Here is a 15525-nt window from a genome sequence, read left to right as displayed (position 1 = left end):
TGTAAGTCGCTGTGGCAGCTCTAAGCGGACGTGGCTCGCCCAGGTGGCCAGCGAAGGCCGACGAGTGGAGGAGACGGGAGCAGAAGAGGGAGAGGAGCGCAACAAGCGGCTACGGTGGACATACGAGCTGCTTCTGCTGTAAGCGGTCTTGCAATGCATCAACACGACGCGAAGCATCGCCGTCTACCTCCAACACTCGGGCCGGCGCCGGAGCAACGACTGCACCTCGCTCTTCGTGAGTGCCTCGCCAACTCCCAGGTCGTCCATCATCTCCGCAAACTTGCCGCCCTCCTCCTCCGTAACCGAGTCGTCGAATGCGACCTGCATGACGCGCGAGAAGGTCCAGTCGCCGCCGGGGACGTAGCCGCCTTGCTGCGACGCCTGGGACGGGAGGGCGAGGACCGTCGCTCCGCCGCGCGCGACCTCCCATCCGCGCATGATGCCACGCTGAGGCAGACCTGCCTCCTTTGCAGCGACGAGAAACCCGTTCTCGAGGTCGTACTGGAGCTGCTGGGCGCTCGATTCGGTCCAGCCATGCGAGACGAGGAGGCGGTCATAGAGGGACTGCGAGACGAGGGCGGCGATTCGACGATAGAGAGACGTGCGCGTCGCGGGCGGGAAGGATTGGACGAGAGTCGACAAGAGCGAAGAGAGGAGCGAGAGCGGCGCGATGAGTTCGGGTGAGAGCGAGCGTTCCGTCGCGTCTTCTTCGGCAATCTCTTCCCAGCGCCTGCAGGTCATGTCGTCAACGCCAGTCTCGCCGAATAAGAAGGGAACGGACGCACTTGAGGTAGTACGGCTTGAGTTCGTTCGAGACCTCGCGAGCGCAATGCCTGACGATGAGCTCCTCGCTCCGATCCGCCAAATTCTCGAAGACCTTGTGCTCGCGATCGAAGACGGTCCCTTCGCTGTTGTCGAGAACGTCGTCGGCTGCGTCTTGCAGGGTGCGGTCGAGCTTGCCCGGAGTCGAGACGGAAGAGGAGAGGTAGTCGTAGAGCGTGAGGAAGAACTGCAGGGTAGCCGATCAATCAGCTTCAGCGAGCGCATGATGAGAGGACATGGAACACGACGTACCGCATCCTCGCCCCATTCTGCGCACTTCTCGCTCATCCACCTCGCGCTCACACCGGCACGGACGAGCCTGACAACGCCGCCTACGCCTGCAGTAGCCGCGGTTGTCTGACCGAGCGCGCCCGGCAGGATGCCGAAGGAGAGGGATTCGAAAGCGTCGAGCGACGAAGTGATGCGTGCGGCGTAAGACTGGAGGAGAGGGAGGTGAAGGGTGAGGAGGAACGGAAGGGTATGCCGCAGGGGAATTGGGCGGTATCGGTCTGCATTTGTAGCATTAGTGATCACGCGCTACGCGAGATGGTCGGGCATGCGATCTCACCGGCAAGCTGCTCGGCAAGCTCCTTCACCCTGAGAGCCGAATTGGTCGGCCTTGTACCGCTACCACCAGCATCCGCGTCGTAGTCTTCCTCTGACACGATGTGCCACGCATCCGACGCGCCGATCACTTTGAAGTAGCGCTGGTTGAAGACTGCGTGTCGGAGCACAGGTTGTCAGCCGCAAACTTGGGCTTGAACGTAAGGACCTGCGACGAACACATTCGCTCGCCGTCGAGCCACCGCTCGAACCACTCCTGCCGACCCAGAATCGTCTCGCTCAGGCCTTCCCACTCGCGTTCCTCCTCTTCCGGTTCCTCCCCCTCCGGCAGGACCGTCGGCCAAGTCCTCGGGCGGTATCCTCGAGACCGCAACTGCTGATCAAACTCGACGACTTGGTAGACCGTATGAGCGAGGATCGGTGGCATCGTGAGAAGCTGAGGGAGATGGTGTCGCAGGCGAGATGCGAGGGGCGGGAGTAGCAGGGAGGTGAATTCGTTCTGCGGGCGATGAGCTGTCAGCGATGGCTCTCCGGATGGGCATGATTGGATGTACGCACGACTGCGTCGATGTGGTCGAAGCCGTTCGAGTCGAGGAGGAATTGGATGTCCTCGCTCAGGAATCGTTCGTGAGCGGTCAAGAGATTCAAGACGTGCGACAAGGGGTATTCGGGCTGCGTGGTGATGCAAAATGAGCGCACTGTTGGCTCTGCGGAATGCGAGTGGTATGTATGGGCTGACCTTGTCAATCCGGTTCGTCCCGCGATCTCCCTCAAAATGCCACTTGAAGCGCAGGAGGAGCGGGTGGACGAGCGGCCCGAGGGCGAGCAGCGGCTTGGGTTTTGACGAGCTTGGAACGGCGCTCTTGGACGGTCCGGGAATCGGATTGTTCGCTTGCCTGTAAATGACGAGGTCAGCACCTTGTGGACACAAAGCCGGGTCGGAACGCACAGATGTTCCAGCGTGAGCAGGTCGACGAATGCCGTCTGGAACTCGGCCACGCGGGGGTCCTCGTACGGGTCGAGCGGTTCGGCGAAAGGCCGAGGCCAGCCAAGCGATTCGAGCTTGCTGAGCAGGCGGCTGTCCTCGCGCGGGCGTCAGCGACGACCCCTTCAGCGGGAGTGTAGAATGTGCGCACCTCGACAGCACGCGTACGAGCGAGTTCCAGACAGAGTTGGCCATGCCGACAAGGTGCGAGGTCAGGGCAACCATGCCCGCCGCTCCGTTCGGCGTCGCAGCCTTGCTTGACTCCGACGCCTGATGTATAGTCTTGATGTACTCGATAAGGCTGACATAGGCGCGGAAGGCTTGAGGAAGCGAACCAGTGTCGAGCGAACGCAAGACGGTCAATCTGCAACGAAAGTCAGCGGGGTGAGTTGAAGACGATAAGAGTCTGCGCGCACCCGAGGTCCTCGGCCTTTACGATCGCTCCGAACCATTTCTTCGCCGCTTCGAGCTCCTTCCGCCGCTGCGACAGCACAACGAGCCGTTCGCGAAGCGTTAAACCGTCCGTGCCCTCGTCCTTTACCTCGAGACCCGATACAAGCTTGTCCCGCACGGTACGCAGACCATGATCCGTCCCTGCGTATTCAGCCTTGAGACGCTCTGTCCGCTCCCTGACCTGCTGCACCCTGTCCCTCGCCGCGCTCAAGAGCTGGTCGTCCTTCTCCCGCGACACCGCGAGTTCGCCCTCAAGCCGCGTCGCCTGAGCCCGCTGCTGCTCTAGTAACCGTGCCAGGTGCTCGCCCAGCTGCGACGGCACGAGAGGCGCCGGCAGTGACGATGAGAGTTGCGAGCGAGCGTCGTTGCGGGCCGTCTCGAGCGATGGCGCCGCTTGGAGCGCTGTCAGCCGCGCTGAGACTGCTGCAGACATCGTAGCGAGCACTTCTAGCCAGTCACGCGGGCACAAGCAGCTGTTGAGTGAATGGCTTCTCCTCGACCCGCTCAGGAGGTGGGGGTTGTCGAAGAAGAACTCGCTGCTATCTCGCTAGATTGTGCCGCTGATGGGGAGGAACAAGGATCCAGACGTGCGACACTTCTGTGCCCATCCCGGCTGCACCAAGAGCTTCTCCCGCGCCGGTGCGTCTCCCTCGTCAACTTCGCCTTCATCGCACTTCTCACAGCCCTTCGTTGCTCGTTCGCAGATCACTTGAAGCGACACACTGCCAACCATGACCCGGAGCAGCGGAAGAACTGCCCAGAGTGCGGGAGGTCTTTCACGAGAAGCGACGTTCTCTTCGCGCACCTCAAGAAACACGAAGTTGCGGAAGGTGGCGCCACCAAAGAACGCTCGCCGAGTCCGCCAGAACCGAACGGCGGCGCCGGAATGCCCAATCTCCCCGAAACACCCGGAGACGGCGGCCTCGACGACCTTTACGGGTGGCTTTTGGCCGACTCGGGACCTGGCTGGCTCGATCCGCTGCCCGACCTCGCATTTAACCTCGAAGGCGACATAGCAGCGCTTCCCTTCGACTGGAGTATCCTCTCGCTCAACACCGGCGGACCGTCCGCCTCAACCAGCAACATCTTTCTCCCCTCTAGTCCGCCGACTGACGTTACGGAACCGCTACGCCTGTCACTCTGCACCTACTTGCTTGTGCGCACCCTGCCTCGCCTCAAATGACAGCCCGCTGACATGCGAGTGTCGGCAGAGCGCCCAATCCCTCGCGAGCCATCCCCTCGCAACATGCTCAACCTTCTCGTCCGCCCTCTCGCGCTACTGGCAAACTTTCCATCCTCAGCTTCCCATTGTCCACACCTCTACTTTCGACCCAACTCGCTCGCTCGGCTTGCTGTCCGCCATGATCGTCGTCGGACTCTGTCTCCAGCCAGACGCAAACGTCCGCACCTTTGGCCAGCAGCTCTTCCCGCACGTCCGACCAATGTTGATGCTGGTGGATTGGATCCAATCGTATGAGTCGGGAAGCAGTAGCTGACCCACGCTTGTGCAGCACGAAGCGTCTGTCCCGCCTATCCCGCTCGGAGCATTTCAAGCTCTCACGATCCTCGGCCAAGCGGGCCAGATGTTGCTCGATCAGAAGCGACATGACATGGCGTATCCTGACAGCGCGTACGAGGTCACGGTGAGTCGCTCGTCTGCTGGAGACAAGATCAAGACCCTCGCAGTTCTCGCGTGAGCTTGCCTACTGACTGTTCGCGATTTGCAGATCGGTCGCTTGATGGACGTCTTTTCCTGGCGCTTCTACACGAAGATGTCGGCGCAGGTCGCGCAGGCGCAGACGGAGGATGAGCGCTGGCAGGCCTGGATCGAGAGCGAGTCCTGGCGGCGAGTTGCTTTTGCCGTGATCATGCGGGACGTGCGTCTTTACGAATCATCTTGACAGTAGTCGAGAATTGTTTTGCTGACGACGCTGCACAGATCGAGCTGTCGACCATCTTCCAGCACCTCCCGACTCGCGCCCTCTCGATCCTCCTTATCCGGCTCGCCCTCCCGAGCGACGACGACCGATGGACCGCCGCTTCTTCCTCAGCTTGGCGAGCCTGTCAAGCGACACCCGACATACCTTTTCCTTACGCCGTCAAGCACGCTCTCTCCATCTCCACCGCCTCAACCGCTCCTCCTGCAACTCCACCGCACCTAAACCCGTTTGCGCGCTACTGCGTCATTCACGGTCTGATGTCCGTCGGATGGGACGTCAAATGGCGCGGGTCGCTTCGAGCGGCAGCGATCGAATCCGTACAGCGCAATTGGCGAGGGTCGCTGCGGGACGCCTACCGGCAGTTGAGGACCGACATCATCCTCACCGTCGACCTGCCCTTCCTGTCAGCTTCGGAGCGCAGCATCAGCTTGACATCGCTCGACCTGTTGCTCGTCGCCGAACTCGATCTTCTCGCGGACCTGTGCGTTCGCTTATTCTCTTTACTCGTCCCTCTCGTGGCTGATCAGCTTCCGGCTCGATAGTACGTCTATCCTGACGTTTGCCGGCGTCGACCGCATCGCCGCGCGAACGGTCGGACCGGAAGACTTCTCGCTCGCCGGGAAGGCAGTGCGGAAGTGGGTGTCAACGGATGAGGGTCTTCAGGCTGCCGAATTGGCGGGGAGCTACCTGACACAGCGACTCCAGGTGCGTATCGCACGTTTGCTTGCTCTCCCCCGTTGCTGATGGCTTACCTTCACAGCCTGAGATCCTGGAGCGAGGATGGACCGCCGCAGACGGGATGTACGGTCCTTGGGCCATCTACATTGCTACTGTGCGTCACTTCCACAAGCACAATCAGGGATGGGAGCTGATCGTCAGCTTCTCCAGCTCGTTGTCTGGATCTTCGGCTCGCTCCGTCCCGCACCCTTCGCTTACCCGAGCGCCACGTCTGAGCAAGCGGTGAGTCTCGCGCTTGTTCTCTCCCTTCGGAGCTGAACCAAGCTTACTCCTGTCTCCCGCAGAACGGCCTCTTCCTCCATCGTGACTTCCCGATTTTGTATCGAGCGGAAGACATCCCGCTCTTCCTCGCCCAAATAGCCGCCCTCCTGCAAGGCCAACAGTGGGGCATCGGTACGCAGCGCCTGTTCGTGACTTGCCCTGTGCCATTCGCTGACTAAGTATTCGCAGGTCACGACGCTGCCGCCATCCTTCGTGGGCTATTGCAGAGGAAGCTCTGATTCTCTTCGCCTCTCCTGGGTTGTCCGATAGTCACGCTCGCCAGTCTGTTGTTGGTACTCCTAGCTTTGCCCTGCATATTGAACAGTCTACAACTCGTCCTTCTTGCGCGGCGGGAAGCGCCTGAGCACCTCATTCTGCACGTCCTGCGGAAGATACTCCCCTCCCGGGCCCGCCCACATCACCGGCAAATCTGTCCGCTTCTCGTACACGGCTGGAGAGGCAGGCTGCGAGGCGAGAGAGCGCTGGACCGCCTCGACTTTTTCCATCACGCGAAGGAGGTTGCCGCCGATCAAGTCCGCTAGGTCGTCTTCCGTCCAGCCTCGTCGCAACAGCTCTGCAGTCTGCGCAGACAAGCTTGTCAGCATTCCATCGAGGCGGGAGAGCGAAACGACGCGCACCAAGTTCGGAAACTTCGACGCATCCTCAAGCCCCTCGACGCTCGAGCGCATGCCGTCAAAGTCGGACCCGAGACCGACATGCTTCTTGCCGCAGACGGTGGCGATATACTCGATGTGATCCGCGACGCGGATGTGCGTTGCGTTCGTAGGGTCGATGAAGGAGGGGTAGAAGACGACCATCCTGCGTGCGGCGGGTCAGGAAGTGTTCACTCATGAAAGAAGCAAGGCGAACGTACACGATGCCGTGGTTTTGGCTCTCGCCTGGCCCGATAAGCTTGAGGACCTCGTCCGGGACGTTGCGAGGATGGTCGTGGATCGCTCTCGCGCCGGAGTGCGAGAAGATGACGGGTGCGGCACTGAGCTCGAGGGCCTGCTAGCCAAGTCGTCAGCGAAGTCTCGGAAGTGTTGCAGCGAAGTGCGCACATCGAGCATGGTCTGATCACTGGTGTGCGAGAGGTCGACCATCATGCCGAGCCTGTTCAGCTCCGGTACGAGTTCGCGGCCAAATGCAGTTAGGCCATTCCCGTCATGCACAGGCTCGATAGGAGAGCCATCGCCGGCGGAAGAGGCAAAGGCTGCGGGAGCATTGGGTCAGCAAGCTAACCGAAGTGAAGGACTGGATCCGCTCACAGGTGTGGCAGGTGTGCGTGAGCGTGAGGTATCGCACGCCAAGTTGCTGGAAGAGTCGCAGGATGGCGAGCGAGTTCATCAGGTGATGGGAGCTGTTCGCAAGAGCCAGTCAGCGGGACGAAGTCGGGATAGACTGTTCGTGCACACCCTTCCAAGCCAATAAGCGACGCAATTTTGCCCTCCGCAAACGCACTCCGCACCTCGTCCGCTGTCCGAGCGAGTGCCATCTCTTCAGGATAATGCTCGACCATCCGATGAATGAGGTCGACACTCTCGAGCGCCCACTCGACCGCATTCGTCGGCTCGAGGAAGTCCTCTCCCGTCGGTTGCGCATCGCAGGGAGCATACGCGACATGGAACAAGCCTCCTACGCCTCCTCGACGCAGTTTCGGGAGGTCGACATGGCCTGCGAGGCCGGTTGCGAGTTCAGGGAGGACGTCGAGCGGTCTCCGGGAGAGGTGGCGGGCGACGTAGGGAAGGTCGACGTGTCCGTCGATGAGTGGGTGGCGTTTCAGGATCCCGCGGGCTTCAGCGAGCAAGGAGTCGTCGGGTAAAGTGAAGGTCGACTGGTAAGCGTTTGCAAGGCCGCAGAGCAGCGCTGCGACGACGGGAAGCTTCGGCACGAGCATGAGTGTGAATGATGGTCCAAGGAGGACAGCGCAGAGTCAACAGGAGGGCACATGGAGGCAGAGCGTGGGGCGGAGGAGGCAGATGGGGAGTCGCGCTGGGGGACGAGGGGGTGTCGCTCGACTAACAGCTCTCTATCGCTCTTGCTGCTGCTTGTACTACTCGAACGACGCCATGCACTCTCAGAAGCGCGTCGTTGTCCTCGGATCAGGCGGTGCGTCTTTTCCCTCTCCTCCCCACACCCGACAGTCCTCGACGAGGTGTAGGACGGCGAGCAAAGCTGCCGAGGGCGATCTGGGCTGACTGAGCGCTCGAGTGTACAGTTATCGGTCTGAGCAGCGCCCTCATCCTCGCTCGGAAGGGCTACAGCGTGCATATTCTCGCGCGCGACTTGCCGGAGGACGTCTCGAGCCAGACTTTCGCTTCACCATGGGCTGTGCGTCGTCTCACTGTAGTTGGAGGATGTCAGCGAGAGCTGAGCAATCTCGTCATCCCCGCAGGGCGCGAATTGGACGCCTTTCATGACGCTTACAGACGGTCCTCGACAAGCAAAATGGGAAGAATCGACTTTGTGCGTCTCCTTCTACCTCATTCTTGGCCTCGAGCTGACGAGTGTATGATACACAGCAAGAAGTGGGTCGAGTTGGTCCCGACGGGCCATGCCATGTGGCTCAAGGGGACGAGGCGGTTCGCGCAGAACGAAGACGGCTTGCTCGGGCACTGGTACAAGGACATCACGCCAAATGTGCGCCCACATTCACTCTTCCCTTCGCATGTCTCCGTTTACTGACCCGCCCTCTTTCGCCGTGCGCAGTACCGCCCCCTCCCATCTTCCGAATGTCCACCTGGCGCTATCGGCGTAACCTACGACACCCTCTCCGTCCACGCACCAAAGTACTGCCAGTACCTTGCAAGAGAGCTGCAGAAGCTCGGCGCGACGTTTGAGAGACGGACCGTTACGTCGCTTGAGCAGGCGTTCGACGGTGCGGATTTGGTGGTCAACGCTACGGGACTTGGTATGTCCCGAACTGCCCCTCTCTACCTGCAATTTTGCTGATTGATATGCTCGCAGGCGCCAAGTCGATTGCGGGCATCGACGACCAAGCCGCCGAGCCAATCCGCGGCCAAACCGTCCTCGTCAAGTCCCCATGCAAGCGATGCACGATGGACTCGTCCGACCCCGCTTCTCCCGCCTACATCATTCCCCGACCAGGTGGCGAAGTCATCTGCGGCGGGACGTACGGCGTGGGAGACTGGGACTTGTCTGTCAACCCAGAGACGGTCCAGCGGATCCTCAAGCACTGCTTGCGCCTCGACCCGACCATCTCGAGCGACGGAACGATCGAAGGCATCGAGGTCCTCCGCCACAACGTCGGCTTGCGACCTGCACGACGAGGCGGACCCCGCGTCGAGGCAGAACGGATCGTCCTGCCTCTCGACCGGACAAAGTCGCCCCTCTCGCTCGGCAGGGGCAGCGCACGAGCGGCGAAGGAGAAGGAGGTCACGCTTGTGCATGCGTATGGCTTCTCGAGTGCGGGATACCAGCAGAGTTGGGGCGCGGCGGAGGATGTCGCGCAGCTCGTCGACGAGGCGTTCCAGCGGTACCACGGCGCGGCGCGGGAGTCGAAGTTGTAGGGCGGGATTTGTGGCTGTATTGCGGGCATCTACAAGACCAGCTTCATCTCGGACGACAACACGAGAGCGGCGAGTCTTCGTACCGTCTGACCTTCGCAATCCGCCGAGTCCTTGCCCGTTGCCCTGCTTGCTCCTTTCGTATCTCCTGTGACTCGGAACGTCGCTCTTCGCCTCTGTCACTTGCCAGGCCGTCCCTTCAAACTGTCGCCGCCCTCCTCCTCCCAATCTCCTCCTCACGCGACTTGCCACTACTCTCACTTCTCCTGCTTACCAAGGCTTACACTACGCAACACTAAGCGCGGCATCAGGTTCCGTTGCGCGCCTCGTCACGACCCGACTTTTTTTCGCCCGTTCGCTCGCCTCGCTCCGTTGCCGAGCGAAGAACTTCGCCTGCCTTCGAATCTCTCGCCTTGCTCGTCTCGTCCTGCTCCGTTCCACCACAGATAGACTCACAGCAACACACTCACAATGGTCAAGGTGCGCACCCACTCCCGCCAGTCCAACTCGCGCGACGAGAGACCACCGTCTCGTTGACATCACTGACCTCGTCGCTCGCCACCCACCCTCCCGCTCGTCCATGCACACAGGCAGCACCACGATCAGACGAGCAGCAGCACTACCACGCCACAGTCATGGGCGGACTCAAGGGCGGCGCGATGGGGTTGGCGGCGGGTGGAGCGGGTGCGGTTGCGCTGCAGAGGGCGAACGTACAGGCGTTCACGAGGTTGACGCTGCCTCTCAAGGCGTTTGCTGTCACGTACGTCCCGCGATCCCTTACTATGCGACTCCCTCGGTGAATTCGCGTTGACCTCGTTCTCCTCCTCGACTTGGCTTCCGACGATCTCGCAAACACACAGCTCACTCGGAACCGCCGCCTTCATCATCAGCGCCGACAAAGCCTCTCGCGAATTCGAGCTCGCCAAATACGCCGTCGGGTCCGGCACGGCGCTCGAGCGCTCCTCTCACGAACAACAACGACTCGAGCAAGAGGCCGGAATCGCGGGTGGGAAACCGAAGCGCAATGCGCCTGTCAGCACGAAGGAGGCGGTCGTCGAGTGGGCGAAGGAGAATAGGTGGACCGCCGTCGGGCTGTCGTGGGCTGCGAGTATGGTCGGATCCGGAGCGTACATCGCTGCGACGCCTCTCACGTTTGCGCAGAAGCTCGTCCAGGTGCGTCCGCACTGTCTTCTTTTCGCTGAGCCCGCACTGATGGATCGCCCCGCAGGCCCGTATGGTCGCGCAAGGAGTTACCGTCGTCGCCCTCCTCGGCTCCGCGGCGCTCACGCAAATCCCCAACGCGCAAGGCAAGTCCGACGAGGACCTCAAGCGCGAAGAACGCGAGTCGACGATGTACGCGTGGAAGAAGGATTCGCCGCATTACAAGCACGAGTCGAAGCAGGAGTAGACGCGGAGGCAAGGATAGACTTCCGACGATACGAAGCAGTAACCACTCTCCTCCCGCTTGTATTGCTAGTCACTAATCCACTATCAGCCGCTCTCGTGCTTCTCCTGCTCGAGCGACTCGATATGGCGGCGATTCAGCCTGCAGCCTCGCCTTTTCGTTGTTTCCTCCTCTACAGCTTCGCCTTTTCGAAACCCCGGGCTCCAGCAGCCTTCGGCGACTCCTCCCTGACTGTGTTGATGAGCGTACCTGCGCGTGCACAGAACCGACTCAGCTCAAGTCGTCAACAGAAGCTTCTGACGCTCTCGGCGACTCACCGCACCCCTCGACGAAACACCTGACCTCGTCTCCATGCTTCATGAACGGACTCGCTTCGACTGCGTCGCCGGGCGCTGAGCGGCCTACTGCGACGGGCGAGCCGGTGAGGATCAAGGAGCCCGCTTGGAGGGTCGTGCCGTGTGAGAGGCGGGCGATCAACTCGGGCTGCAAAGACGGTGGTGCGTCAGTCGAGAATGGGTGGAAGAGGGGAGAGGGAAACGCACGACTTTGATGACGAGGTCTGCCGTCGACGCCTTCTGCGCGAGTTGGCCGTTGATATGCGTCGTGAGCGCCAGGGCGTCCGCTGCCTTGCCAAGCGCGGCGGGGGAGACGAGGCAAGGTCCGATAGGGCACCAAGCTGCGAGCGGGAGGGTCACCTTCGGCGTGCGAGGATGAGGAGGAGAGGTGCGCACAGTCGAAGGCCTTGCCCATGCCCCATTGGACGCCTTTGCCGCAGAGTCCGCGAGATGAGACGTCGTTGACGACGCAGTATCTGCAACAACATGGTCAGTACACTGCTTGAAGCGAGAGGACAGCAGCGGGGGCTCGACGCACCCAGCCAGATAGTTCAGCGCATCCTCCTCCTTGACATCCTTCGCGTCCCTCCCAATCACGACGCACAACTCGCACTCATAGTCGTTCTTTTCGCCCTCCGCCAGACTTGGGATCACGATCTCGTCTCCCGGACCCGCGACAGACGAAGAAGGCTTGAAGAAGAGGCAGGGAACGGCAGGCGGTTGGACGGGTTTCGCCGGATCGGGTGGGTATTGCAGGCCTAGTCCGCGGATGGCGGTAATGTCGCGCGGAGCGAGAGGGGAGAGGAGCTTGGAGACGGTGCGTGTCCGGTGAGAGAGGGTGGAGGTGAGGAGGAGAGGGTGGCCGTCGAGGATGCGGGCGGTCAGCTTCTCGCCCTTGTGTGCAAGCAAGCCGATGTCTCCGTCGTTTGTCGGCTCGCCGTAGTACTCCTGCGGTCGTCAGGGAGCGCCGTCAGTCTGCCGACGCCTGGTGAGGAGTGGAGAAGGCGCACCTGGCCGTCCTCGACTGCCGTGAAGCGGATCAGGCGTTTCCACTGCGGTCCTTGAGTCATCTCGACGTCGTGCACGGCGTGGCAAGTCAGAGGAGGGTGTTGCGGAGACGTGAGGAGCGCTCGAGCGGAGTCCGCGCGGAATGACCTCCTGTCGGACTCGCCGCCCTCTCGCTCGCTCTCCTCGTCTCTCTTGGGCTATCTTGTCGAGGAAGGCGTCGAGTACGACATTCCGCCAAGCTCGAACACCATCCGCGCGTCTCCCGGACGACGCCAGCGACGACCACCCCTTCACTCCGTCGGCACACGGCGGTTCGCCTTGTTCTCGCTACGAACGTCCGCTCGCCGCTGCTGGACAGGATTTGTCCGACCTGCTGAAGCAACTGGGGGCTGGAGGGACACTGCTATCGCCCGGCCAGCGCTCCAGGGGCGACGACGGGCCCCCGCCCCCTGCCACCCAGTGTGCCCCCATCTTCGCCTTGTCGCCTGCTCTCCGCTCCCGATACATGCACTCCCCGCTCCTTGCTTCTCTACCTGCACCTGCACGCTATCTCCGACCGCCGTAGCCGCCCAGCGACCCGCCCGCGCCTCTTCTGCTGTCTGCACGCATCCTCCCCTGAACGAGTACTCTCAACCTCTCTCGCACACGTCGCACACCCGCCATGAGCGACGCCTCCAGTATGGACAAGCACGAGAAAGACTCGGGCATGGCTGTCGCAGCCGTCTCGCCAGCAACGACAACCCTCAAACGCAACATCGGCCCGCTCTCTATCGTCGGCTTGGGCATGAGCATCTGTAACGGATGGGCTGCGATGTCGTCCACCATCGTCGTAGGACTCAGTCAAGGCGGTGCGTCTTCATACTGTCGAGGCAGTCGCACGATCTCCTTTTCTCACTGTTCTACGCTTATCGCAGGGACGGTCACCGTGCTCTACGGGTTAATTGGCGTCGCTATCATCAACGTTTTCCTTGCCTTGTCGCTGGGCGAGTTTGCATCTGCCTATCCCTCGGCAGGAGGCCAGGTGCGCCCCCTGCCCTCGCTCAGCACGCTCATCCGTCCCAATTCTGAAAGCGCTTCGCTACGCAGTATGTCTGGTCGGCTATTCTTGCTGGTCCTCGTACACGACGCGCGATCTCCTTTGCGACTGCTTGGACGAGTGCGTGCACCTTTCTTCTCCCAAGTTTCCTCTCGCTGACGCTGTTGCCCGCTCCTTACCTCGCAGACATCTTCTCCTGGATCACTATCACCGCCTCGGTCGTCATTATTCTAAGCGAAGTCATCTTCGCCGTCGTCCAGCTCTACCACCCCGACTTTGTCATCCAGCGCTGGCAGGTCTATATGATCTACCTCGCCACGAACTTTGCCTCGGTCGCCTGGAACATCTTTGCGGCTGCGCGGACGCCGTGGGTCGGCAAGGCTTTCTGTGCGTCCCTCCGCATCCCGCTCATGCCTCCAACGGCGCTGACAACGTCGGTTTCGCAGTCTACTTCTCCACCCTTGTCTTCCTCGTGATTACGATCGTCGTGGTCGCCAAGGCGCCGACCTACAACGACAACAAGTTTGTCTGGGCGACCTACACGAACGAGATCGGCTGGAGCTCGTCCTTCGTCGTCGTCATGACGGGTTTGGTGAACCCTTCTTGTGCGTCGTCGGCTCTTCCTGCTTTCGTCAAGCATAGCTTACCGTGCAATCGTGCAGACCTGTACGCTGGCCTCGACGGCGCGATCCACCTCGTCGAGGAAGTCAAGCGACCCGAGAAGGCGGTCCCGCTCGCCCTTCTGTCGACCGTCGGGATGGGCTTCGTCACCGGCATGGCTATCTCGGTCACGCTGATCTACTGCGTCCAAGACCTCAATGCAGCGCTCGCCAGCGAGCTGCCGTTCCTCGAGATCATCGTTCAGGCGACGGGCAGCAAGGCTTGCGGAACGGTCCTCATGGTTGCCTTCCTCCTCTGCCTCTTTGTCTCGGCCAACTCGGTGCATCAGAGCACAAGTCGCCTCATGTGCGTCAACCTGTCCGCAAGCTTGGAGTCTTTGAAGCTGACCTGGGCGTTCACAGCTGGTCCTTCGCACGCGACAACGGCCTCCCCTTCGCCGACAAGCTCACCTACGTTCACCCGCACTTCCGCGTTCCGATCCTCCCTCTCCTCCTTTCCGGCCTGGGCGTGACCATCCTCGGCGCGCTCTACTGTGCCTCCACAACCGCCTACGGGTCCATCATCTCGACCTGCATCATCCTCGGCAATATCTCGTTCGCCATTCCCGCCACTCAGCTCCTTCTCCGGAAGAGGGAGATGAAGCGCGATAGGTGGATGCGTCTTGGGTGGCTGGGAGGAGTCTCGAATGTCGTGACTATCTTGTTCTGCCTCCTCACGACTGTCATGTGGCTCTTCCCGCTCACGCCCAACCCGAAGCCGATTGACATGAGTGCGTACAGTTCTTCTCGTAGCCTAGCAGAGGAGTTCTGCTGACGCCGTCGATCTTTGCAGACTACGGCGCGGCAGTCCTCGGCGGTATGGCCCTCCTCGCCCTCATCGACTTCCTCTTCGTGCGGAAGTCTTTCCACGGCCCGACGTCCGACGAGCTCTTCGCGAAGATTTCCAACGTCGAGGAGGAATGAGGCCAGGGTTACGAGTTTTGCGAGTTTGACGACGGAAGGGATGGTTTCGAGTACTCTTTGGGCGTTCCTTTGTACATGTCGTGTCATCTAGTGTCATATCATGATTGTTCCAAGCACAAGCAGTCCCTACGATGCGTTGTAAGCTGCTCTCGTCGGCGCCGACGACCCTCTCCCTCCTCCTCCTCACTGTGCTTCTTCCTTCTGGCAGCCTGCGAACCATGGCCCTCCCCAACCTACGCAACATCGTACGCTGCACTCCCTCCCGCCCTTCGCACGGCCGCTGACGCCGTCCTCCCTCACCCATTGCCTCATCACCTCCCACCGCTTGTCCAGTTCGCCTCGTTCCGCTCTCCGCTCGAAGAACGCCAGATGTCCCGCTCAGCGTTCTACAAGTTTCTCGGCTTCATACTCGTATCGACTAGCATGAGCCTCGTCGCGCTCAGTCACCACAAGCGGTTGATTGCGAGTTGCGGCGGTGGAGTGCGCGAGGCTTAGATGGATAGCGGGCGGTCAGTGTGCACGAGAGGAGCGCGGTGAGCTCCTGGGAAAGGCTGCGAGGCTTCAAGTGGCTCTAGGCGGGGCAGAAGAGCTCGTCGGATCTGTGTTCGAGACGAGCTGGTGCGTCCCAAACCCAAACTCCAGCACGGATTGCTAGGTGCAGTCATGCTGATTGAAGCGTCCTGACGATGCACAGATACGACGTTCCAGTCGCGGCGACGCGATCGGATCAGACGCCCTCATCGCAGACGCCCGCGATTCTGTTCGTCGGCAATCAAGGATCCACTTGGCCAAGGTCCGTCTCCGCTCCCTGCGTCGAATCCTCGACGGACGTTCCTACGGATGAGATCAGCAGAAAGGAACGGATAGC

At 61.1% G+C, this 15525-nt stretch overlaps 8 protein-coding genes across 8 annotated transcripts; 5 read left to right on the top strand and 3 right to left on the bottom strand.

Moving 5' to 3' along the window:
• Window positions 1–183: 183 nt before the first annotated feature.
• Window positions 184–3257, bottom strand: RHTO_05294 (Rint-1 family protein; the record flags this gene model as incomplete). Its single annotated transcript, XM_016418956.1, has 10 exons — window positions 184–730; window positions 786–1009; window positions 1075–1331; window positions 1391–1540; window positions 1606–1885; window positions 1945–2058; window positions 2126–2282; window positions 2336–2464; window positions 2523–2735; window positions 2788–3257. The coding sequence occupies 10 exons, from the start codon at window positions 3255–3257 to the stop codon at window positions 184–186; spliced, it is 2541 nt and encodes an 846-aa protein (XP_016270250.1).
• A 130-nt stretch (window positions 3258–3387) lies between these two features.
• Window positions 3388–6002, top strand: RHTO_05293 (zinc finger, C2H2-type domain containing protein, transcription factor; the record flags this gene model as incomplete). The annotated part of the gene is made up of 11 exons (XM_016418955.1): window positions 3388–3463; window positions 3529–3980; window positions 4036–4278; window positions 4336–4467; window positions 4552–4701; window positions 4764–5245; window positions 5307–5469; window positions 5525–5596; window positions 5653–5724; window positions 5787–5895; window positions 5953–6002. 11 exons carry the CDS (start codon window positions 3388–3390, stop codon window positions 6000–6002), a joined length of 2001 nt encoding a protein of 666 aa, XP_016270249.1.
• Window positions 6003–6089: 87 nt separating this feature from the next.
• Window positions 6090–7660, bottom strand: RHTO_05292 (membrane dipeptidase; the record flags this gene model as incomplete). The annotated part of the gene is made up of 6 exons (XM_016418954.1): window positions 6090–6344; window positions 6402–6582; window positions 6638–6771; window positions 6825–6976; window positions 7032–7123; window positions 7179–7660. 6 exons carry the CDS (start codon window positions 7658–7660, stop codon window positions 6090–6092), a joined length of 1296 nt encoding a protein of 431 aa, XP_016270248.1.
• Window positions 7661–7832: 172 nt separating this feature from the next.
• On the top strand, window positions 7833–9293 carry RHTO_05291 (D-amino-acid oxidase; the record flags this gene model as incomplete). The annotated part of the gene is made up of 6 exons (XM_016418953.1): window positions 7833–7872; window positions 7982–8094; window positions 8159–8229; window positions 8286–8403; window positions 8473–8674; window positions 8731–9293. 6 exons carry the CDS (start codon window positions 7833–7835, stop codon window positions 9291–9293), a joined length of 1107 nt encoding a protein of 368 aa, XP_016270247.1.
• Window positions 9294–9761: 468 nt separating this feature from the next.
• On the top strand, window positions 9762–10698 carry RHTO_05290 (mitochondrial hypoxia induced protein domain protein; the record flags this gene model as incomplete). Its single annotated transcript, XM_016418952.1, has 4 exons — window positions 9762–9770; window positions 9881–10050; window positions 10151–10463; window positions 10519–10698. 4 exons carry the CDS (start codon window positions 9762–9764, stop codon window positions 10696–10698), a joined length of 672 nt encoding a protein of 223 aa, XP_016270246.1.
• A 169-nt stretch (window positions 10699–10867) lies between these two features.
• RHTO_05289 (fumarylacetoacetate hydrolase domain containing protein) lies at window positions 10868–12100 on the bottom strand (the record flags this gene model as incomplete). The annotated part of the gene is made up of 6 exons (XM_016418951.1): window positions 10868–10944; window positions 11013–11178; window positions 11238–11371; window positions 11427–11506; window positions 11569–11978; window positions 12041–12100. 6 exons carry the CDS (start codon window positions 12098–12100, stop codon window positions 10868–10870), a joined length of 927 nt encoding a protein of 308 aa, XP_016270245.1.
• Window positions 12101–12699: 599 nt separating this feature from the next.
• RHTO_05288 (choline transporter) lies at window positions 12700–14657 on the top strand (the record flags this gene model as incomplete). Its single annotated transcript, XM_016418950.1, has 8 exons — window positions 12700–12886; window positions 12953–13059; window positions 13125–13194; window positions 13261–13461; window positions 13521–13679; window positions 13737–14040; window positions 14097–14464; window positions 14527–14657. 8 exons carry the CDS (start codon window positions 12700–12702, stop codon window positions 14655–14657), a joined length of 1527 nt encoding a protein of 508 aa, XP_016270244.1.
• Window positions 14658–14875: 218 nt separating this feature from the next.
• On the top strand, window positions 14876–15152 carry RHTO_05287 (uncharacterized protein; the record flags this gene model as incomplete). Its single annotated transcript, XM_016418949.1, has 2 exons — window positions 14876–14902; window positions 14991–15152. The coding sequence occupies 2 exons, from the start codon at window positions 14876–14878 to the stop codon at window positions 15150–15152; spliced, it is 189 nt and encodes a 62-aa protein (XP_016270243.1).
• Window positions 15153–15525: the final 373 nt, after the last annotated feature.

The sequence above is a fragment of the Rhodotorula toruloides genome (genome assembly GCF_000320785.1).
Source record: "Rhodotorula toruloides NP11 unplaced genomic scaffold Scaffold31, whole genome shotgun sequence".
Lineage (NCBI taxonomy): Eukaryota > Fungi > Basidiomycota > Microbotryomycetes > Sporidiobolales > Sporidiobolaceae > Rhodotorula > Rhodotorula toruloides.
This window is presented reverse-complemented; position numbering and strand designations above follow the sequence as displayed.